Source organism: Pithys albifrons, chromosome 8 (genome assembly GCF_047495875.1).
Source record: "Pithys albifrons albifrons isolate INPA30051 chromosome 8, PitAlb_v1, whole genome shotgun sequence".
NCBI lineage: Eukaryota > Metazoa > Chordata > Aves > Passeriformes > Thamnophilidae > Pithys > Pithys albifrons.
The window spans coordinates 26,595,550-26,619,380 of record NC_092465.1 but is presented as its reverse complement, the minus strand read 5'-3'; the positions used below and the strand labels follow the sequence as shown (position 1 = coordinate 26,619,380).

General features: G+C 39.0%; 1 protein-coding gene across 4 annotated transcripts in view; it reads right to left on the bottom strand.

Annotated features, from left to right (window-relative positions):
- Positions 1 to 23,831, bottom strand: part of PARD3B (par-3 family cell polarity regulator beta) — a 394,364-nt gene that overhangs the window by 182,722 nt on the left and 187,811 nt on the right. For all 4 annotated transcript variants that reach the window (XM_071561897.1, XM_071561898.1, XM_071561899.1 and 1 more), the window contains exons 11-15: positions 17,984 to 18,169; positions 11,462 to 11,632; positions 8,172 to 8,301; positions 2,544 to 2,643; positions 416 to 531 (exon numbers count right to left, since the gene is read on the bottom strand). In XM_071561897.1, coding sequence (XP_071417998.1) covers positions 416 to 531; positions 2,544 to 2,643; positions 8,172 to 8,301; positions 11,462 to 11,632; positions 17,984 to 18,169 — 703 coding nt within the window. The remainder of the gene's footprint in view (positions 1 to 415; positions 532 to 2,543; positions 2,644 to 8,171; positions 8,302 to 11,461; positions 11,633 to 17,983; positions 18,170 to 23,831) is intronic.

Genomic DNA, 23,831 nt, shown 5'->3' with positions numbered 1-23,831 from the left:
TGTCGATGAGGAAATAAAGAACTTGTCTTAGGGATGCTACCCTTTGTCCAGTGCAGTTTTACAATAATTTATATTCTATAAAAGAAACCACTTTTGTTATTGCTGGTTTTGCTATATATTTTAGACATAGAAAACTTGCACAGCAATTTTTTCTGCTCATTTTTCCATCGTTCCCTCTTTCCCTCAGCTAAGATTTCAAAACAGTGAGCCTGTATGAAAAACCCCCAACCTATCCTCAGCTTCAAGAGAAGGAGCACTTGCAAAGTGCTACAGGAGGCTGACCATTGTCCCCAGCACTGCAGCTCCTCTGCAGAACTTACTCCCTGATGTTAAAGAAACAAAAGCAAGAAACAGAGACATTGCAGATGGGCTAAGGCTGAAAAGCTGACCTTTGTGTCACCCCACTCCTTCTTACCCAAATCCATGCTTTTTGAGGCTTTCAGATTAATTGATTCAGACTGCTTGGCTGGTGTCAAAGATCTGAAGTTGATGTGCTGATCTGTTAAATGCACTGCTGAATTTATGATAGCGCTGTAGGGAGGGGAAAAAACCAGATATGTAAAATACTAAGGCATCAATTCAAACCACAAGTGAACTAATTAAAGAATGCACAAATATACATGTGTTTCTTCCTCCAGTTGCTTACAGCATGCATTTTTAAAACCAGATATTGATCCTCAACTTCCTTTTCTGAGACTTAACACCTTCAGCCACTTGTTTTTCATCCCAGATGGAAATATAAATGCAAATTATTAGTAATGAATTTTTTTTTTTCATTTTGCTGGTTCTGTCTAACCACTGCATTTCCAAATAACATGATCCAGAATGCTGGAAAAATACTGACAACATACTTGGATCACTTCTACTTCATCTGCTAATATAAAATTATTTTATAGCCTTACACCACATATGTAGAGGCTGGAGGCGAGAGTGCCATGACTTTTGGAAGAATTCCAAAGCAGTGTGGGTTTGGTTAGTTTGGTTTTTATTTTGTTTTGGTCTTTTTTAATTCTTCTACTTCAAGGCAAATTTCTAAACCTTTAAAAATTCCACCTGAGTGAAACTCCAAGTCACTTTCTGCTGTGAGGAGAACAAACACTTCAGTGCGATACATTTGAAAATCTTCCGTGTCTCTTTTAGATTAGAAACAGAAGTTATTACTTTTTCAAATAAGCAAAAAAGCAGTTCAAAATTTAAAAACATTAATTTCCAAATCGGTTTTACAGTGTTAAAATACTTTCCCAAGTGTTGTGTTGAAATGCTATTTAAGTGAAATCAGAGTGACTTGATACAGCAATTTAATTTCAAGAGAACTTAAATTCTAAATGGAAAAACAATACAAGAACCAGAAATTCAGGGTGGGAGAAAAGGCCTGTAAATTCATCATCATTTTTATACATCATTATCATCTAGGGGAATATTTTTCTTCAAGCTTGCTGAAAAAACTAAGAACAGATTCTAGCAAACAGCTGCAATTGAGAATTTAATGCCGAGTTTCATTAATCTGTGTAGACTTTTGTTTGTTCACCATGTCACCCATACCTGCCTGGGATACCAGAAATTATGAAATTATTCTAGTGACATTACTCTGTTAGCAAAAACAAAATAGGAGAGTATTGTATGACGAATTCAAGGTATCCATAATAAAATATATCTACTTTTTCACACTACATGCACACGTGTAGAGGGGTAGTTTTTAGTCACACCTGTGCACATAAGGACAGATGTTTGACTGAATTTTTAGCTGAAATCCACACTTTCCCAATAGCATTGCAATAGATGCATGACTAACAAATTTGAATATACAGAAGATGAATAAGCATTGTTCAGTGTTGCATTTCAGCATCACAAGTAGGAGATGTTGAAATAATGCTGTGATTTGAATCCTGTGCTACTTGAGACAGAAAAAGTATGAGCCATCATGAGCTTCAATGTGTTTACACTTTTTGCTGCACTTCCAAACTTCTGTATTTACTAAGGAAATTAAAGCTTGTAGCTGCTATAAAAAGTATGTGAAAAAATCTATTTAATGCATTTACAACTGGTAAAGTGTTCATTTAATTTTTCCCTTACACATTGCTGAAGATTCATTTTGTAATCTCAAGAATGTCTGGCTGCCATAAGAAGATCCAGTTTCACACAAACAGTGTTTGGCTGGGACTTTCAAAGCTTTAAGAGACTTCAAACTGCATTTACACATAGCATCTACTGGTACAGCTTTAATTTAATTTCTTTTTAATTGGGATTATACTTTGGGATTGTTTTTGTTTTACTGAACACTTGCTGGGTATCACCTCTCATGGATAGCAGGCAAATGGCAGCTTATGAACAACTGACATCAACAACACACTAAATGCTAAAATAACATTCCCAGCTTATATGATCTTATATGATCCCAGCTTATAGGATATTTCAAGTGGCTAAAAGGAGTGGTAAAATACTTAAAAAAAAAAGAAAGTGATTTTAAGATCAATTAGAACTACTATCACAACCACTAATGAGCAATTAGTGCTGTAACTATTAAGAAGAACTCAAATCCCAACCTATGATTATAATCCTCATTCAGCAGATCCTCACTGGGATGTGGTGGGAGAGGTGGAGGGGTTTCATTTTCACCATTGCCATGATCAGACACTGGAAACTCTGAAATAAAATTTAAAAAGGGGTTAATGACTACAACACACCAGTTCACTGAGTGATGACTGGACTGGAAGGCCTCAAGCAAGGCTCAAGTGAATCGCAAATTATTCAAATCCCTAAACTAACTAAACTAGAATTAAAATCACACCAAGCAGAAAATGCACCCCTTGGGATTTCCCGAAGAGCTGATTTTCAGATTTGCATATGCATAATTAAAGGTAAATATAGGGAAACTTTGTACTTTTAGTGAAGTTGAGTGCAAGGTGCAAATTGCTTTACTGCATTTGAGTGTATTTTCAGTTCTGAGCAGCTGCATCCTAACTGATTGTAGGCTCATGCTTTCATTCCCTTCGATGGGGAGCATTTATCACCTTGCATGAACAGAACAGAACCACATTCTCAGCAAAAAGTATAGAAAAAGAAAAATTTCTGTTATCCTATGGAAAGAGAAGAAAGGTATTTCTTGATTTCAGTCTTTGCTTTCCTACTATTATAGTAACTCCTTCTTTACCTTTACAAAAAGGTAACACCACAAAATTACTTTGTACAAACATGAACTACTCAGACCATTCAGAGATTTGCTAAGCAACAACACTTACACACCTGCAATATTTAGTAAGACTGCTGTGCCCACTATAGGCCAGTTCATCATTGCCATGTAAATTCACTTCTCAGTCTAAAGGTCTCATCTTAGAAAAATCACCACATCTTTCCGTGCAAAACTCATCTTCACCCCTCCAAAACTTAGCAGGAACCATGGACACTTTGCTGGGTTTCAATGGCAGGGAAGTGATTTAACAATACTGACACACCACACTGGCACGAGACCTGCTCTGTTGTATGGGATGTTGGTAGACTTTCTGCACAATCCTGTGTGAAAGCTCTAATCTAACTTGAGAGAAAAAGGGGCTACAAGGAGGGATTGAGGCAGAAAGCAAGAGATTATATTTACTTGATAAGAGCACTGAGATAGTTCCCCTAAAGCAAAAAAACCCAAACCAAACCAAACCAAAAAAACCCCAAACAAACAGAAACAACCAAAACCAAAAACCCCAACTAATCTGCACTACTAGTTCAAGAATCCTATCAAACTCCTATTGGCTGGATAATCTCCTAAAGATGAGAATTATAAAAAATAGCACGAATGACGTATCTCAGGAGAAGTGTGAATGTCATCAGAAGAAAGTGAAGATGAGCAGATAAGGAGGAAAGTTTTAATGAGCCCTTAAAAAAACATTGATTGCCAGTTTGACATAAAAACTAGATATGCACACTGGTTTCTTGCACTGTGATCACATTCTTTCAGGTTTGAATTTAACAACATGAAACAGATGAGAAGTAAATGGCAAGTTCTCTCAGTAAAAAGAATGTAGAACAAAGGGGGGGTCTCATACTGTTCAGTGTAATAAATGATTTGCAAGATGAATTAGAAGATGAAAAAAATTCCTCATGTAAAACCAGCCAGAATTACCAAAAAAAAAAAGCAGACTACAAAGGCCTTCAGAAAGATTGCAGGACATACAAAGTAGACAGGTGGAACTCCCTGTTAGAGACTGCAGAGTGATACACACAGGAGCAGGGGGAAACTGCTGGGACACACAGGAAGGCTGTTACTGCAGCAGTTACCCCTCCAGAACTGCACACTGGGTGTGCCCTGGAGCACTCTTTGGAGATACACTTAGTGAAGTCAGGGGGAGACACTCATTGCCAAGTCCAAAAATGCCCAAACACTCCAACTAGAATTCAAATGTGCCTAGTTTTTAAATAGAATCTGAGGCTCCATTCTTTTATCTGAAAACCATGTAATATAATTAAGAAACATATTGAAAAGGTTGCAAGGGCAGTTGGACACACGGAAACATTTCTGCAAGGGCCAAGGATTAGGATTCTTTAGTTCAGGGTGAGAAGCAAGGGAAGGGAACTCCTTCTGTGTTCCACAGTTGTAGAAGCTGTGGAAAAGCTGCAAAGGAAGCTCTCACTGTCTAACACAAATTAACAAGAAGGCAACCAGTGTAACTATCAAGCAGCAGACCTACAACAGCACGAAGTAGTATTGTTTAAAAATATTAAGCAGTGTGCCAAAGGTTAGAGAGGTATCAGCGGCACAATGGCCCAGACAGAACCTTTGACTTAGTAAGTCCCTAAACCACTGACTACCCAAACTAGAAAAGAGATACCTGACAGAAAAAAAAAAAAAGAAAAAATTAAAAAAAACACAGACACACTGTGTCTGTGCTCAGCCTCTTTGAGAAGACTCCTCTAGCCACAGAAAGAGACTAAGTATATCAAATAGTTATATTAACTTAGATTCACAGCACTTGAGACGTCATTTCACCAAGGCTGTTTGGTGATGGGTGACCACTGGTATTTTTCTCGCAGTAAACAAATGGTACACACAGAAAAATGTCAAGACTCCCTTAGTGAATTGGAAGTGATGACAAGGGACTACAGCTCACAGCAAAATGGGAGCAGGAGCCAGGGAGTGAGAGAATTTAACCTAAGGGGCAGTCACTGGCTCCATGTTCAAGACCTCAGGAAATGACCTTAAGACATCCAGATAAATCAGAGGAACATCTAAGCCACTGAGCAAAAGGTTCTAAATTTTCAGGTATTAAACAGAGTAAGAAAGAGAAACTTAAAGAGTAAAAATTGAGTCTGTCCACAAGACACAAGTAGTGTTTACATGCAAAATCTAAATAATTAAAAATTTCACTTCCTAATTTCCTATCCTAATGTTACCACGTATGTATGAAAACAGAGATGTTTGTACAATCACGAGGACTCGGGTAGTAGAGAAAATTTGATTATTCTACTACTTAACCAGAGACATGACAGCATTTCCCCTATAGCTGTTTATAATGTAGGGTTATAAGAAATATATTAGAACCTCTAATGAAACACATTCCAGTAATCTTTCAACACCAGAAATGTAAAAATGCTGGCACTGAAGTATCAATTCTCAAAGAGGTTGTTCTAAAAAACACTGTGCAACAGCTTGGCAGCAAAAGAAGTGAGGACCTGAAGGCAGCAAGTATTATTCATGCAAAAATAGAACAAACATTGGCATTTCAATATTGGTTCAGTATGCCCTCCCCCTTTATTTAAATATCCACAGGGAAGACAAAATTTAATGTTTTGGCTATAAGCACTTTTCCCCAGACATTAGTTTTTCTTGCTCATGTATAATAAAAAGACTGTTAAAACAGACAGCAATATTAGCAGGCCAAGCTTCAGTGTATTTTTGCTGAGCTTTTGTAAGAATTTTATTGGTAGGAGCAGTGAATGGTACTGGAAATAACTTATTAGAAAACATTAATTAAGAAAGTGACATTTTATTAAACATAATACAGCTCCTGTCACTAAATTCTTACGTTAGATCCTGTATTATGTTAAAAATCTCTTCTGTCTGATTATTCTTTGTAAAAATCTACCAATTGTACTTCTGCATTCAAGATATGGGTAGTACACTGTGAGAATGTATGAGATGAGAGACTGTTCCTGCCTGTCACAAGAAGCCCATGAGGTCTTTGACTTGTCCTTAAACAGACACACAACCAAAAGTTCATAACTGAGTTAACAGAGGGTTGTGCACAAGTGCAGTGTTTTGCCTTTATAGATGCCTTGGAAGACTGAGGCCAAAACTTTAAAAGAAACAATGCAAAAAAAATTTTGAATCAGTGATGGGAGGAAATAAGTGGCAGGCTCCTATGGAAAGCAGAATGAGCATTATCTCAATAATAATTAATACTATTACTTCAAAATTAGAGAAGCATTTCTACAACGTGCAAGACCAGCGTAAGCCCCAAGTGTCTCCCATCAAAGTGATTTCTCACCAGAGCTGTTCTGCAGCCACTGTGGCTGAAAGGGCCTGTGCACTGCTCTGCTAAGATCATACATTTTACTCCTCAAATGCCAAATCTCCAACTGAAATAGCAGTACAACGATACTTCTAGTAAGTGCTAGAAACATCTTTGGCATCTGCTGTCCAATGATTCCAATTCCAATCACTTCCCAGGCCATGGCTGGACGACTCAGCCATGCCAGACCCTCCTGTACCCCCAACACTCCAAACCCCATCCGACACATTCTCTTCTGAGGCCATCACATTTCTTTTCCTATAATGCCTTCCAACCATCATTCTTCAATTAAAAAGATACCTACTGAAAATGACTTTATGACTGGGGTACAAACCAGTCATCCTGATTTTTGCAGTTGTAGAATGCTTATCTGAAAGTACAACTCTTCCACTTACTCATTGTGAATTTAAGTGACAAGTTACCTGTTGCCATTCAGCTGTGGTAATGGCTCCAGAGCATTGGCTTAAACGTTTTCTAAGGAAGTCTTTAAAGGTATTTGCTCCTTTCTGATCCTGTGGCAATGACTGACCCTACAGGGCAGGCTAGTTCCAAGGATGACCCTTTTCAACTGGAACTACAGAATCAGCATGAAATCCATACAAGAGAAATATAAGGTACTTCTAAACAAAGGGATCTGACCTTGGAATATTTACAGTGCTTCAGTCCATATCTAATTCTTTGCCTGGAGTGTCACTGTCAAAATAATGAGTCAACACAAATAATTTACCATTAAATTCTATAGGAATTTTTCTTGAGTTTTACAGATAAGGGCTCTTGGGTTTTGACTAAAAGCTCTCCACACAGTCCCCACAGCTGCCCATGAAATTACTTTTTGGAGGCCACTCTGATTCCACAGTCATCCAAGAAGTGGGAAAAATCATGCATAATTCAACTACATCAAAGAAAATATTTTTTTTCCTACTGGAAGGTATTAAAGTGTGTGCTTGGCTGGAAGGAGGAGAGCACACTTAAAAGGATAGGGGTCAAGACCATCTCCAATACTCAAACTTTTTGAATAACTAGTACCTTGCTGAGTCAGGAGCAAATTGGACAGACAGTACAGTATGCCATCAGAAATGAAGGAAGACAGGAAAAGAAGTGGCCTTAAAAACACTTATTTCTTTCCTCACGTATGCTCGTGTATGTATATTTTCTGTGCACAATGTACATGATTACTTAATTTTTTTAATGAGTTCATTAATACAATTTCAATTTGTAAATTAAGGGAATGTTTCTAACCTTTCAACAAATTTTACCTTAACATCTAAATTAAGCAACTGTACTTTATGACTATCATGCTTTAGTATAGATTAATTTAGCTTTTGATAACCCGGGACATAATCTAAAAATTAACTGCAAAAATCACTGCACTCATTAAAGATATATAGAAAATAAACATTTTGACAACATATATTTTGCACTTATCATTTGTTTTTTATCCAGACTTACGTGTTGGGGCAGCGAGCTAGAAACTGTTACTTAAACTGGAATTTGTGCCAGGAATCTAATTCACAACTTCTGAGTCAGCTCTCCCACCCTCGCTGGATCTTCAAGCCTCAAAGTAACACAGTGTGCACTTACTCTAATTAACTGCTTTTCTAGTGGCTGTGGATTTCAGAATAAAGCCCCACAAAGCACTCTCTCTCAGCGCAGGGAAGGGGATCTGCAGACTACCTTTTATTCCCTCCGGAGGACTGCATGTTACAAACTGCTGAAGAAGAGGATCGTTGCGTCGGGAAGCAGCTGCGAAGTTATGACTCCCATCAAAGGCTGATTTTTGAAAGACTCCTTGGTCTGAGCGTTCCTGAGGGAAAAGCAGAACCACAGAGTGTAACAAAAGCTGTACATGTTCAGCAGTGCACTGAGCAGCCACAGTGCAGGGACACAGCGCGGGACAACGCGCTCACTGCACATTGTCCCTCAAATGAGAAACTGGAAGGATCTCTTCAAAATTGCTGCCTGTTTTTGCTGACCACAAAATAAGACAACATCGAAGCAGTAACAACCACTAAGAATGATGCACAAAAATGAAGACTTTTTTTATGACCCACAACTGGCTTCATTCAAATTCTCCATCTGGGAGGGCAGCTTGTGACATTGTCAACACAAGAACATGGGCAATGCCAATGGTATTTTTCTGCCAGCCAGCTGGTTCCCTTCTCTCTGAGACTGAGTACATATGTTCTGATGATCACACACTAGAACAGTTTTGCAAGTAAGGAGTTACACCAAACTCCCCAACGCAGGTCTTCTGGCTAGCAGCTAAACAAACTCCTGTCACACCTCCAGTCAGCTTTTCTTTTGAGACGTTTCCTACCCCCCTACATGCCATATCGCCTAATTTATTCTCCTGAGCAGTTGCTCCAAGGAAAAAGTTGGGAAAAAAAATAAAAATCACAGTTTCTAAAACTGGGACAGACCCAGAAAGACATTTCTGTACTTGTTATTCAGGGAAAACCAAAAACCCACACAGGGGAATATTATGGCTAGTTTTCCAAGCAACCTTTATATTTTCTGTGATTTTTATATCTGTTTTTTTTGAAGAAGGCTCTAACTGGCTTCTATTTTTAAACTGCATGTTCATTATGTCAGCAAATCTTATACTAAATATATAATTTGCTAAATTCCATAGTCACATCTACAGAAGAAATGCTCGCATCTAACCCATGGAATTTATTTTTAGTACGATGTAAGAGGTTCAGTGTATGGGCAAGTGATTGCAAACCAATGCATAAGGAAGGACAGCATGTTACATCACCCTGCAATCTTGTCTTTCAAGTGCAATAATAATAACAATAATAATGATAAAATAATGTAACAATAAAAATGAAATCATAATACAATAATTCCAGAATAACAACAACAAAAAAAAGCATAATAAAGTGGCCAAACCTGCACCTCAGAACACAAATCCATGCTGGGTGCACACAGTGCCAATATGGGTACAAATGCAGGCTCAGGGGAAGGCAGAACACGTACCACTCTCTGTTCTTCAGGGCAGCACCAAGCATTTGAAAGGGCTATTTGGAACCTCCATACAGAAACACACCTCCCACAGCCACTGGCAGCTATGCTGCTTTTTGGAACTGGAAATCCTTCGGTTTACAGAGGATTCCTCACATTGTGGAGTCCACATTTACTACTTCTTCAGGGATGCTTCTAGCTAAATTAAGTCTTGCAACATCCTAACCATCCACTGGAGACTTGTACGCAGTGGGATAAGGAGCCTTAAATTAACATCAACAACAAAGCTGCTTTTTCAGTTCTTTGATAAATGACACAATCAATATCCCAACAACTGATCAGTAACCAGCCTAATTCGAGTATTCAGCTTATAAAACATATCTGTCACAGAAGACCTCCATTAGTGTCCCGACCAATAAAAACAATAATGCATTTCTAAACATACTGTCCTTTACCAAGCTGAGATGCAGTACTCTGGTAGCTGTTTTGGGGAAAGGAAAGAATGGGCAACAACCCATTTCTGCTATGGTCTCCAGACTCAAATGGAATTACAATTGAACGTAAAGACTACCCTATAAAAATTAATTCCTGTCTAAAATGAATTTGATTCAATCAAGACCTCATTATGCATTCTTCATAGGGCATGAGTCAAGACTATTTACTCCCTTCATACATCTAGATAATATTCAAAACTATACACTTAACTATAAAAAGCAGCCTCATACTTTTATTAGGTCAATCTGATGTTTGTTTGGAAGCTTTTTTAAAAGAAAATTGACTTTAGTTAAATAAAGGGAACTTGCAGGAGTGAGCTTTCTTTGAGGGTAAGCTGTCCTTCCTATATCACAAAAGTGCACAATAAATACAACATATACTTAATAAATCTTCCTTACAGCATGATGCTCTCAGATATACAAGGAAAGCAAAAATGCAATTTTCCTCTAACATATGCCAGAATTACATCCTCTTCCTCCCTCTGGTATTTTATGTGAATACACCCACAAACATGATTGTTTGTAACATTTTAAAATGTTCCGGTAATGCTTATTAAATAACGAGCTAGAAATAATACCTTGGAATTCTATAGTGAGATTTATTACAACCTTTTATACCCCAAATCCACTTCCATGTACTTTTATTTTAAAAGAACCGTATAGGTGTTTAAAACCTATTAAAATATTTACTCAAGGGTTAGAATTAAAACTGAGATCAGTAGAAAAGGTAGCCAGAAAACATGGACATTGTCTGTGTAAAGATGAGGAGAGAGCAGGCCTGTGTGCATGTATTCATGAAAGAAGGAGCAAGGCAGATCATAAAACCAATCTTTTCCAAAATAAGAGGCGAATGGCGAACACCAATTTATGTGAAGTCTAGAAAACATAATGGTTAAAAATGTCTTTCTTCTTTTATTTCGTTACTTAAGCATATTTTATGTTAAACAACTCAGAAACCCATCCTGAAGGGATCTTCATCAAACCAGGAAAAGCAAATATTAATTCCTTAAAAGTCCAAAAAAAACCAAAAAGGAAGACAGGACAAGAAAAATACATTAAAAAACATTTAAAGTACTAATGAAACTGATAAAGGAAGAGTGAAACAAAATCCAAGTCACACTAAGATACTAAGGTCTCTGATTATAAAAACAAATGAAAGTAGAATAATTTAAATTGTTTGTATCCCAGCTATTGCTTTGAGGAGGGAGCAGACAGTCAAAGCTACATCAATATGTTAATCCTAAAATAACTCTTTTGGAACCACATTTGCTTTTGTTCCAACACTTGCCAAACTAAAATAAGAGGCAACTTCTAGCCTGGTCTCAACAGGAACAGCAAGACCAGGAGGTATCAACCAGAACATTGTGTGAATCCTCTCTCCATGAAGTCAAGAATTCCATCTGTTGGAGACACTCTTCGTGACCACACCTTTAGCCATCATCTCCTGCATGCAAAACCACTGGGACTGGAGAGACATTCACCTAATGAGTACATTTCTTGCCTCACCTCTGCCTGCACCTCCAGTCTCCGGAGCACCACGAGCTGGATCCTGCCCCGGATGTTCCCTTCCATGGACATGGAGCGCCGCAGGGTTTCCATGGCCTCGTGGTTGGACTTGCCCAGAAGTGACTCCCCATTAACCGCAACAAGTTGATCATTTACTCGCAAACGACCATCCTGTAAGCGAAAAATAAAAACAATTTTTTTTAAAACCAAGAATTATTAGGCAGAGGTTCTACATACAGGGAAGCAAGATGAAGACAATCAGACATTGCTTCCTATAATTCAAGAAACAGGACCCTGCACAGTACTTAAATAAGTTTGTGTCCAGCAATTGGCCTTTTTTTTTCCTTTTTACTACATTTTGGCCAATGCAAATAAAAACACAGAAATGCATAAACAGAACGCTGTTTTTCTTGCATGAGCAGTTTTATTTGTATCAGTTAAAAAAACTAAATAACAAAAAACCCCAAACCCCCAAAGTCAATATAATACAAATAACAAAAAGAAACCGAACCCACCCCAGAAAGGGAAAAGAAGCTTTTGGTCAGCTCAAAGGGCTCACACCACAGCTGTTGGTATCCCCACTGCAACCACAAAGGAGTACTGCAACTTATTTTCCCTACACTATCTGCTATTAAGGTCTGGTAAGAATCAGCTCCAAAAATTTTGTCTTACTGTCTCACTAGTGTCTATCCTTGTCACAACTGCCATGCCATCATATGGACTAGAGTTCTCAGTTCAGTCATTAAGACTTAAGCATCCTTATTAATTAACGCGGTCCCTACATTGCAACATTCGAAACTGCTGCCAATAACAAAATTAGGGTTGAGCCACATCAAGAAACCTATGCTTTGAAAAGTCATTCATTTCCATTTGCCAAGGTGAGCTGACACTTGTGGGTGAAATAAAATTGTGGGCACTGCTATTTTGTCATTTAGGAGCCCTCTTGCTGTTGTCATTATGACCTGTGATTCTTTTCACAAAAGCATGTGCCACAGACTTTTCTCTCTCTAACAAGAAAACAAGGTCTGTTTAATTGAGACGCAAGAGTTTCTTTTAAAGCTTGTCAAGATCACAACTATCAGGCTGGCATCACACCTCAAACAAGGAGGAGAGAGAGTAAGAAACTGAAGATATTCAATGTAAGGTGGTGAAGAAAGAATGACAGAAAAAGCTCTTGCACAGAAATACAATGCATGGTTAAAATGAATCTCATTCATTCACAGGCTCATCACAAACTCTTCCTAAGGCACTAATCCAAACTGTTTACATATTTCATGTATCTGAGTAATCCAAAATATATATACTATCTGATTTTTATTTTTTCTGTAACTACAATGTTCAATTAACTATTCTGCTATTGCTGCCAAATCTAAGTCACTTTTGCTCAAGTGAGCTCCAGTAGCTGTGACACACCCAGCTTTATTAAGTGTTACTTCTGATGGAACGAACTGGTTATCACTGTTACCACAGCAGAGTAGAGATAACCACAGAGCAGAACTAGAAACAGCATAGACCAGAATCCAAAATAAACTGGGATGGACAAGGAGACAGAGTTGGGAGATAAGTCACTCAGTGAAGGAAAATGAAGAGAAATACAACTTTCCTCAGGAGAGTGTGGGATAGAAAACAGGAATGTCATTTGGAAGAGATACTGAAACCCCTCCCACCTCTCTGCTGAATGTTTCATGCTGACTTAAATGCACATACAGCCAAAGCCAGTAAGTTATCCCCAACATTTCTCTTGATACAAAATGATCCCACCACACGTGCTAAAGTTTATGAGAGAGAAGAGTTAACACTGTTGAACAGAGAATTTTATTATTTGCACATGTTGTAATTCCTTTGTGTTCTATCAAAGTTTGTTGAAATGAATGAAGCTATTCACGGCAACAGAAGTTTGAAGAAAAAATAGTTTACTTTTTGTGAGTTTCTGTAAGACTTCGAAAATTTTACAGATCCTCATGTCCTCCTCCTACCATCCCATAGGTTCTTGGGTTACTTCTTTCCTTTCTGTGGATTAACCATCATGTAAAAATATCTGTTAAAGTTTCTTTCTAAAGTAAATACAGTTACAATTTCAAATGCATCTTGTCGTGGCTACATCTACTGACTATGCAACTGCCCTGAACATCAAGCATATTCTTAAATGAATCACCGAGCCTCAGAAAGCTCTCAACTGGCCTGATTTTTATAGTTCCTCGTAATATTTTTGTATGAGACTTTATTTACATTTTAATAACATTAGTTCATAAAGAGCTTCTTTTGATGCATCCTCCCTTCTTCCCATTCTGCTACGTGAAACATTAAACGAAAAATTCAACATTTCACTGTGATCAGAGAAACAAAGGTGTGCATCCTTTATAAGTGTTCATCAAGCACACTTGCTAAGTCACCTGTAACAGAGAAGCTGGAAGGCAGCTGAACACTGTTTTCACACAAGCCCAGGTAGAAGTTATTTCCCGGTAAAACCTCTTGCCATTTAAAGACCCAGGAAAAACATCCCAACGTTTAAATAAAGTTTCCAAACACAGATTTCACATTCCTTGTGTTATGGCCTGGTTTGGAAGCCTGAACTGCAAGAAAATCTGCTTGGCTCTAAACAAGCTAAATGTTGTTTTAACACGTTTCTTCTTTCATCTCTGAGGGGTAGGTTTCTTTGTGGCTTTTGAGCAGAAAAACAACACTTGGCATTTCAGCAGAACAGTTTTTAAATGCCATGTCTGAAACTGCAAGTGAGCTATTCTAATAAGGGGTGATGTTACTCTTCCCTGGTTTACTCAAAAAACGCTGTTTTTTATGAGTGCTCCCAGCAAGGAGTAGAACCCACCTCCACATGGCTTCACACAGTCATTGACAAGACTTGGGCTTGTTACAGTAGAGTAGGAAGACATAATGCCATGTCCTTCAAGGACTTAGGCTTTTAATCAAAGCACACCTAGTTATTTCCCTTACCACACCAGTAACATCTCTCTCTGGAATTCCCCAGTGGCATTTATTGGAATTATCCACTGTCCCCATCCACTGCACACAACAAGCAATGTTTACTGCAACAGCACTCAGAAGGACCAAGGGGGTCCAACCCACACCATGTCTGATTTGAACACATAGAAAGTATTCCATTATTTCTTATAATGGCTCCACTGCAGTAGACAATTAGACAATGCATCCCAAGGAAAAGGCCAAGATGTCTCGAGATGAACAAGGCTGAAAACTCTAAAGTTATGGGGAAAGATGTTGCATTTAAACTCAGTCAAATGTTAGTCTTCCTCACATGAAAGGCTCTGCATAATTACAAATATCAAGTATTCCACTAACCTCTTATCTTAGGGATGATAAAAAATAGACACTTCAAAAATTATAAAAGGATGTTAGGAAAAGGACATAATGGTTCAATCAGCAAAAGCAACTGTTGTTATTCCTGCAGGATACAGTGTTAGAATACCAACTAGGAACATTAAGGCATTTTTATTTCTTTTGGTGTTGTAGCAAGAGCAGTAAATAGAACTGAGTCTTACTGTACCATGTATGATGCTTCATGCATTGACATTTTCTAAAATTTTCATCTAGGACAAAAAAAATGATCAAGTATAGAATTAAAGACCTAAACTTTCCATTATTTTATTTTTTTTTACAAATCCCTTATTGCACTTTGCAATGCCACTAACATATCAGAGCTAGACTAATGTTTAAATGTATCAAAAAACTAAAAATGTCGGCCTCTCTTCAGGACCTTTGGTTCAAACCAATAATGAGTAACAGGAACCAAAGAAGATGGTCTGCATCCCATACGTTACCTCTTCACTCTCAAAAAAACACTGGTAAAAGAAATCTAATGTATTAAAACCTTCATACAGTATTAGAAGGATTTACTTCAGCAGTGGAACAAATGTGTTGAAATTTGATGTATTGCATATCTTCCTTTGAAGACAAGCAGTGACTGCATAGACAAGGGGATAAAGTTCCCACTCACATTAGCATGATACACTAAAATCGAACAAAATTTAAATTCTAAATGCAGAAGTGAGAAATAGTGAGAGAATTCTCATGTCAGTGAGTCTTACGATTTCCTCTGTGACAGTTTCCCAAGAAAATATTGTACACTGAAAAGCAAATGCACATGTCTTAATCCATAATAATCCATTTCAGAGAGCAACAATGAATAGCATGGGAAAATGCTCTGGACAACTACCAGCTGGAAAGAAAGGCTTTTTATTTCAAAACTTGCTCCAAGAAGAGATTTAAAATAAGGACAATAGGACATCTTTAAATATTTATGCACAAATATGTGCACACTTTAAAATTTTATACAAGAAATTTTATTAATTGTTAATACCCACTGATTAGGCTGAGTTCTATATAAAGGTCATTAGACAGAAGAAAGGCAGCTGTTCTCCATGCATACACAACAGTGGTTCTTAAGACACTGCCAAAATGACTGCATTCTGTGAGCACTTGTATAAAACACACAGCAAAGACTCTCTGAACAGTTCTGGTCGAAGCTACAGCCTCAGCTACTGCCTCATTGGCTCTGGAGCCCACACTGAGACCTATGGCCACAACACAGCTCTAATGGCAAAAGGGTTATAGTGAGGTAGAACAGAGAACAGGTCACAGGAGCACAGGCTACCACAGGGCAAAATAATCTAGTCATGGTGACTAACTGTGCCTGTTTACTTAGGTGTGAGCACAGGAGTTCTGCTCACCAGCCTGCAGACATCACCAGCCCAGATCAGCTCTGGAGTGAGTCACTGTGGGGGAATAGTGGTGGATATACAGAGGGAGAAAGGGTTGCCCCATGTGTCTGTGATGTGACAAGTCAGGCAGCCCACTGACTGACAGTGCTGGAATGTGGCTCCACAAGTTTTGCTGTTCAAAACAACAATACAGTCACTGCAACTGGTGTGGACCATTACTCAGGGAAGAGCTGGGAGAACAAAGAGGGCAGCTCCATTTCCACTGTAAAACGAGTTGTACTCTATAGCAGACACACACATAAATTGAGTCTATCCAGCCCTAATTTGGCCAGCTGTGCCTTAACTCATTTCTGATATACACCAAGTAGATGAAGATCCAAGCTTTGAAACAACTATGGGCCTAGGACAGGTAAATAACAGAAGCAGGGAACTATTAAGCATTCAGATCAAAGCTGAACCCTTGATTATTGCTATTTACTAGCTGCTGTAAATAGATGATCATGAAAGTTTTAATGCTGTGAATTGTCTTACTCAGCAGGCTGATGTCAGCAGAGCAATCTACATACACTGAATTAAAAGGTATTTTTACAGAAAACTCCAAGGAATTGTTGAGATAACACAAAAGATTAAAATTACATTATGGATCTACAAGAGTTAAACATATTAGCCCTGAAAGAGTAAGTCTTCTGTTAGTATTATCAAAAAAGTTCCATTTTTCAAGTTTTATTTTTTGGGGGAAAACGTGCAGTCAACAGATTTCCTAAAGATTAAAAAATAATTCAAATGCTTTTTAATCATAAAATATACAACAGTCTTTGTACAGGCCTTAGAGGGAACAGAACAACTCATAATGCTGTCATTTAGCAATTTAATATTACCAGTTCATCTCAGGAACACATGGTTATTTCGCACTATTGATGTCAAGTTCAGCCAAGACATGTGTTTGGCATAGTGACAAAAAATATTTTAAATAAAAAAAGAAGAAAATTATGAGATAGTGTTTTATTTACAGGGATAGTGTAGTATCAACTTCTGTGTCACTAAGGCCATCAGCAAGGAAACTTCTCCCTGCCTGCAGGTGGGAAGGCAGCCTCTCCTCATACCTATGCATTGCTGTCCATAGAATCATAGAATCGATGGGGTTGGAAAAGACCTCCGAGACCATCAAGTCCAACCCCTTGGTCCAACTCCAGTTCATTTACCAGATCATGGCACTCAGTGCCATGTCCAATCTCACCTAAAAAATCTCCAGGGATGGTGAATCCACCGCCTCTCTGGGCAGTCCATTCCAATGCATGATTACTCTCTCTGGAAAGAATTTTTTCTGATCTCCAACTTAAATTTTCCCTGGCAGAGCTTGAGCCTGTGCCCCGTTGTCCTATTGCTGAGTGCCTGGGAGAAGAGACCAACCCCCACCTGGCTAGAACTTCCCTTCAGGGAGTTCTAGACAGTGATGAGGTCACCTCTGAGCCTCCTCTTCTCCAGGCTAAACAACCCCAGGTCCCTCAGCCTCTCCCCACAGGGCTTGTGCTCCAGTCCCTTCACCAGCCTTGTTGCTCTTCTCTGGACCTTCTGGACTCCTTCTTGCCCTTTCCCCTTCCCTGCAGCACCCACATGTCCCCCAAGGTTTCTACCCATTCACTTTCATTGTGGCAAACCCTATCACACACACCAGAACCGTGGGACAAAATAGGAGACTTGCAGTTCATCTAAAGGAATGAGCGACCAAGGTATTCCTTCCTAGAATAATCATCAACTGAGATTCAGCACTCAACACAGGAAGGACAGAATTCTAACACAACCATCTCCTGATGTGCTTCTTCCATACCTTAAAAGCAGCACCTCCGTGAATAACAGACTTGATGAAAATCCCAAGATCATCTCCAGTCTCCCGAGACTTGTTGCCTTTCAAGCTCACACCAAGTCCAGCAGAGCCAGAATCATTCAGAGGAATCTCAAAGGTCAGCTGCTCTGTGGTTTCTGGAGAAAAAATACTGCAGTTTGGCTCTCCTTTCTGTTGGAGAAAACAAGGATGAAAATATGGGTGAAAAGACAGCGTAAGTTGCATCCACAGGTTCATAAGACAAGAAATAGTCTTTTCCAGAAGGCTTGAAGAAGCAGCCTTATAATCAACAATGCATTTGGGTGACATTTTCACAAGATCTGGCTTAAAAAGTTATTTTTAATGATACCTGGGAATATGCCTAAATAGAAAGTAAGATAGCTTAGTTCCACATGATATAAAACTGATGTTGCAGCAGAATATAGAAGAGACATTCAAACAGAGCTGCATTAAAAACGTAAGCCATAAAACTCAACATCTTTACATGCAGCTCACAAACTGTAATGATACTTGTACTGTTAAATCCCATTCCCCTCTGAAAATTGAGTTTCATCCTTAAAAAATTATCCTTCCCTTAAACCTGTCTGCAGAGGAAAGCTGGTGTAACAAAAGTGAGGGTGAGAATTGAAAGCTCAGTAACTTATTCTACACTAACCCCCTCTGTACATACTTTTATTCCAGAGAGGTTTGATTCTTCTTTTTTTTTCCCTTTCTGGTACAGGTTGATCCCAAGATTTTCCCTAAATTAGACTGCTGTTTACAAGAAGGCCAAGTTAAGCATTCAGAGCTCCAGAAGATCAGAAAGAACTTTCCTTTCCTGTACCCAGTATCTGCATTTTGCAGGGCTGTATGTTGTTGGGGGAGGGTGTGAGCTTGTTTTTTCAAAGAAGGTTAGAATCATGAAATTAAACAAAATCAAATTCTTGCCTGAAGTATATATTCTAGCACACCTCATTAAAAAAAAACAAACAGGACAAGGAGACCTATTATGGAATAAAATGTCCATGGAAGGTGTTCGTGGAAAAGATCTTATGCATCACATCCGATTTCATTCCACTCTTCCTTAGCCATGTAACTCTAAGACAATTAATTAGCTTTTGTTTCTTGTCATTTGGACATCTTCTATTCTTTGAAACAGTAGTGTTAAAAACTTAATAGGAAAACCCCTAGGAAAAGGAAACATAGAGACAATTACAAATTGAAAGATGACTGGGTGTTGCCTTTAAGGGTGTCAAAACCCTTATGTTACATTATCTAGTAGAGGCCACACGCAAGGAGGAGTGCAGGAGCTGGGCCAATCAGCCTTTTACCCCGGGGAGGGATGGTTACCAGGAGCTAAACTGCAGTACACACAGTAGCAATGCAATTGGCAGCAGAGGGGCCAGCATACAGATGTTTTCTCAGCAGCCAGAGCATTCATGTATCATGCTGTCTGATCAACAAGAAGTATGATCCCAGAAATAAGTGCAGAAATTAATATCCTGAAGAAACGGTAACCACTAAGTACACTTTCATTTATTTCAGATGCCCTTTGACTGATGAGAAGCAACTGCTGGCTAGAGAGGAATCTCATCAGGCAGAGAACTGGGACTATCAATCTCAATCCCAGTATGCACCATGTTTAAATTTTTCCTGGAATGTAACTACATGATATTAAAGTCAATACAATTTGCCTAACTGCCAAATATAAAAATGACACAGCACTAACACTGACAATGGCCTTGATACCAGCATTCATCTCCAGTACCTGCGTTACTCATTTGTGCTTCTGTCTTTGTTCACCAGACTATACATATAGCACACTCACTTACAAATCTGTCACCTTTATTTCATAGCTGTGGATACAGACATCCTGAACATACACCCCAAAATCCGTAAGTTCATAACAACTGTGAAATATACAGAAGGGTAATTTGCAAACACTCATGCTCTGACTTCAGACGAACCAGTGTAAGCTAAAAACCACTATTACTGGCTTTCTAACATGGGCATTTTGCATTTAACTTTCTCAAGGTTTTAGGGGACAGATTTTTCTGCCCAATCTTTTGTTTTTTTCAAATTTTCTTGTCAGTCAATTCAGAACTGTTAGATCAAAACTCTACTTAAATGGCACATCCTAATCAGTTTTAGACAGCAGAAATTCTTCTCAGGGCAGCAGATGTGATGCCTCCTGCCTTCAGGACACGACTTGGTATCACCTTCCTGTCCCCTAAGCAAGTAGTTCTTGTGTGTCTCTTCTACTTTACACTACTCCTGCATCACACTTGCCCCTTCTCTATGTCAATGCTGCCATTTTGTCTTTCTCAAAACCACTAGAAAAACAGTGAGGGAGGTGTTATCACAGGACATAAAAAGCTCCCAGTGCTCCTGCCTATCTTAACCAGAGCAGTCACAGATTGCTCTGCAATGCTACCTCAGTACAAACTTCGCCTTCATATAGAACTGAATCCAGTCACATTCAGTTAAATTTTAGTGGGAACAGCTGAAGGCAATCCCAGGCACAAAGGTTATTATTCCAACCAAAAAAAAAAAAGGCTTTCAAGGAAAAGACAGCATAGGATTTTTATCAAGAAAAAAAGTTGGGTTTTTTTAGCTTCTTTCTCAGGAGCACCTTACTTGTTTCACTCTAAGCTCCAAGATGCAAATTATTTTCAGACTGAAGACTTCATGCATTTGTTAACACAACCATGTAAAAAATCAAAGACAAGAAGATCTATACATGCCCCTCAAACCAATATATGAAAATAAACCAGGCCAAGGAGTCTGCTTGATTTTGAGTCAAGCACTCTAATCAATACCACTCATTTGTACTATCACTGTTGCCTCTGACCCACTCAAGGCACTGATGACAAGGCCCAGCTCTCCTGGCTATGCCCAAGGCCATGGCAGTGCTGGGAGCAGCGGAGGCTGTGGGAGGCAGGACACCATCCCCTTCTCCCCAGCACCACTGTGCTCAGCTCCAGGCCCAAAGAAACAACCGAGGGGGGGACATAAAAATCTCCTTCAAAACACTTCACAGTAGCACTTTTCCTCTTTCTCTTTGCAGGCCATTTTTGTCATAAGAAATATCTCGCTGAAGGACAAGCAAGGAAATGTCCATGAGCCTCAAAAAACCCCTTTACCTACAATACATGGGGGAACTTAAAGAGTTGGACTCCATGATCCTTGTGGGTCCCTTCCAACTCAGAATAGTCTGTGATTCTGCGAAAAAGACTTGACTAGGTGGTCACTAGAAGTCTCCACTGTAAACTTACTAAGGTATGGTACTACACACAGTTTTTCAGTATAACCTAGTCCAGTTTCAGGTTCTGATGCAAACAAATTGCTAGAAGCATAGTCATAAAAAAAAAGGACCAGAGTTGTTCAATGTTCTGAATTTCCCAGCTTCCTTTAGCTAAACAATGCCATGCCTTAACCCTTGCTAAGTAACCTACCACGTCACTATCTGCAGGCTTGGGTGTGTTCAGCAGGACACCAGACAAGTACAGTAAATTTTTGCCAGTATTTCATTTTCTATGTTTTCCTTAGTACCTAATTTGGAATCCATAACATTTGTCTACCATTTTCCTTGCTACAATTCTCTGTGAAACAGATAATTTCATCATATAAAACCCTAGTAAATTTAATTTAAGCTGCTTTTACCTGTTACTGGAGAACTCTAATCTTTTTTAAAGTCCTTCCCAAGTTTCTTGTTCAATATAGTCAATCATCCTAAAAATGTCTCCTTCTAATTATATTCTGCCTTATTCTGGGATTGAAAAAACCTGATTTAAAAATAATGTTGAGTTTTGTTTAATAGCACTGTCAAAAATTTGTTATCCATGGTGCACGCTGAATGGCAATTCAATGATGTCACAGGGATGGGTAAAAGAAAAGGAGAGGCACATCTACAAGTCAGTGAAAAATTAATTGTAAGGAAAATAAACTGTCTTTACTTAAAATTTTCAGCTGCTACTCATTGTATGGCATCTGATAGCAAATGCCTGGTAGTCAGTCTACAACATCAAGACTACAAGATTGAAAATTTACTTGTGTGAGGATGTGAGAAGCAGCAGAAAGGAGGCAAAACAGAAGAGAAATAAGAGATTAATAAAACCTTGAAGATTAATTTCATCTTATGCTTGCTAAATGGTTTCAAATTATTATCCTGATGATAATGCTCTTCTCAAGCAATGCCTTTTCATCGATGACCAAAAACAGCTCCAGCCATCCTCAAGTTAACAGCTCATCAATTAACTGCTTCATTTGGGCAACTAATTTAATGAATGATGGCCTCTGTTCCTAGACTATGCAGGTATGAATATTAAATGCTGCTGGTGACTCACAGAGCTGGATTCCCACTGCTTCCATTTCCCTGACTTTGCTAAAACATTATCCCAAGACATCAATACTTTACAACAGAGCAACCACCAACAGCTGAATTATGGTCTGGTAAAAGAAATCCTCTTCAGTGCACTAAACCTTGAATTCCATTAGAAATACTTCATACCTCAAAATCATCCTAGAATCTGAATTCGCTCAAACACAGAATGAATGAAACGAGCTGCAACACAAATATGTTTCTAGTCTGGGAAAAAACGTACAGTTTAATGTTATAAATTACCGAGTCAACAACCACATCATGTATTTTCCATAGCAAATGTATCATACCCCAGCAGTTTAGGAATTAAATGATAGTGTATCACCAAAGCTATTCCCTACTGCAGACATAGGAAAGTAACTCAATGGTAGGATAAACACGAAATCTTCGCATAAATCAACATCCACATAGTCAAGTTATGAGTTTTCAAGATGGGCAGAGCTCTGAGATGGCCTGGCCTGTGCTTTTCACAGAATCACAGAATGGGTGAGGCTGGAAGGGACCACAGTAGGTCATTGGTCCAACCCCCTTGCTCAAGCATGGCCACCCCAGAGCACATGGCACAGGACTGTGTCCTGATGGTTCTTGTGTATCTCCAGTGAGGGAGACTCCACAACCTGGAGCTCCTTCAGCCTTTCCTCATAAGAGAAGTGCTCCAGTGCCTTAATCATCTTTGTTGCCCTCTGCTGGACCTGCTCCAGGAGCTCCATGTCTCTGCTATACTGAGGAGCCAGAACTGGACACAGCACTGCAGATGTGGCCTCACTAGGGCTGGTAGAGGGGCAGGATCACCTTCCTCAACCTACTGGAATTGCCCTTCCTAATGCATCCCAAGATACCATTGGCCTTCTTGGCTACCAGAGCACACTGCTGGGTCATGAACAGCTTGTAGTCCACGATGTCCTTCTCCACAGAGCTGCTTTCCAGCAGTTTGGCTCCCAGCACATGCTGGTGCCTGGGGTTATTCCTCCCCAGGAGCAGGACCCTGCACTTGCCTTTGTTGAACTTCAGATGGTTCTTCTCTGCCCATCCCTCCAACCTGTTGAGATCCTGCTAAAGGGCCTCACAGCTCTCTGGGTATTGATCCCAGCTTTGTGTCACCAGTGAACCTGCTGAGGAGGAATCTGCCCCCTTATCCACCCCAGTGCAAAAATCAGGGAAATCAGGACAGGAATGTTTTAATTTACCTATACACCTGCAAGGAACTTCAGAAAAATCAATTCTGACATTTACTGAATCACCAGAAACCAGACAGAAAAGTTCAGAAGAGTTTACATGAAGGTGAGAATACACAGTTTGCTAGATTTGAAAGCAGAAACCCCTGATAACAGAGTACTAAATAACATTCAACAGTGCAGACTGAGAACCTATATCCAAGGATACATTTGATTAATTTATGGTCTGCCAGTGATTTTAATTTTTAGAAGCATATCTATACCTCAGATCTCTGAATTCTTAATTAAAAGGCTATAA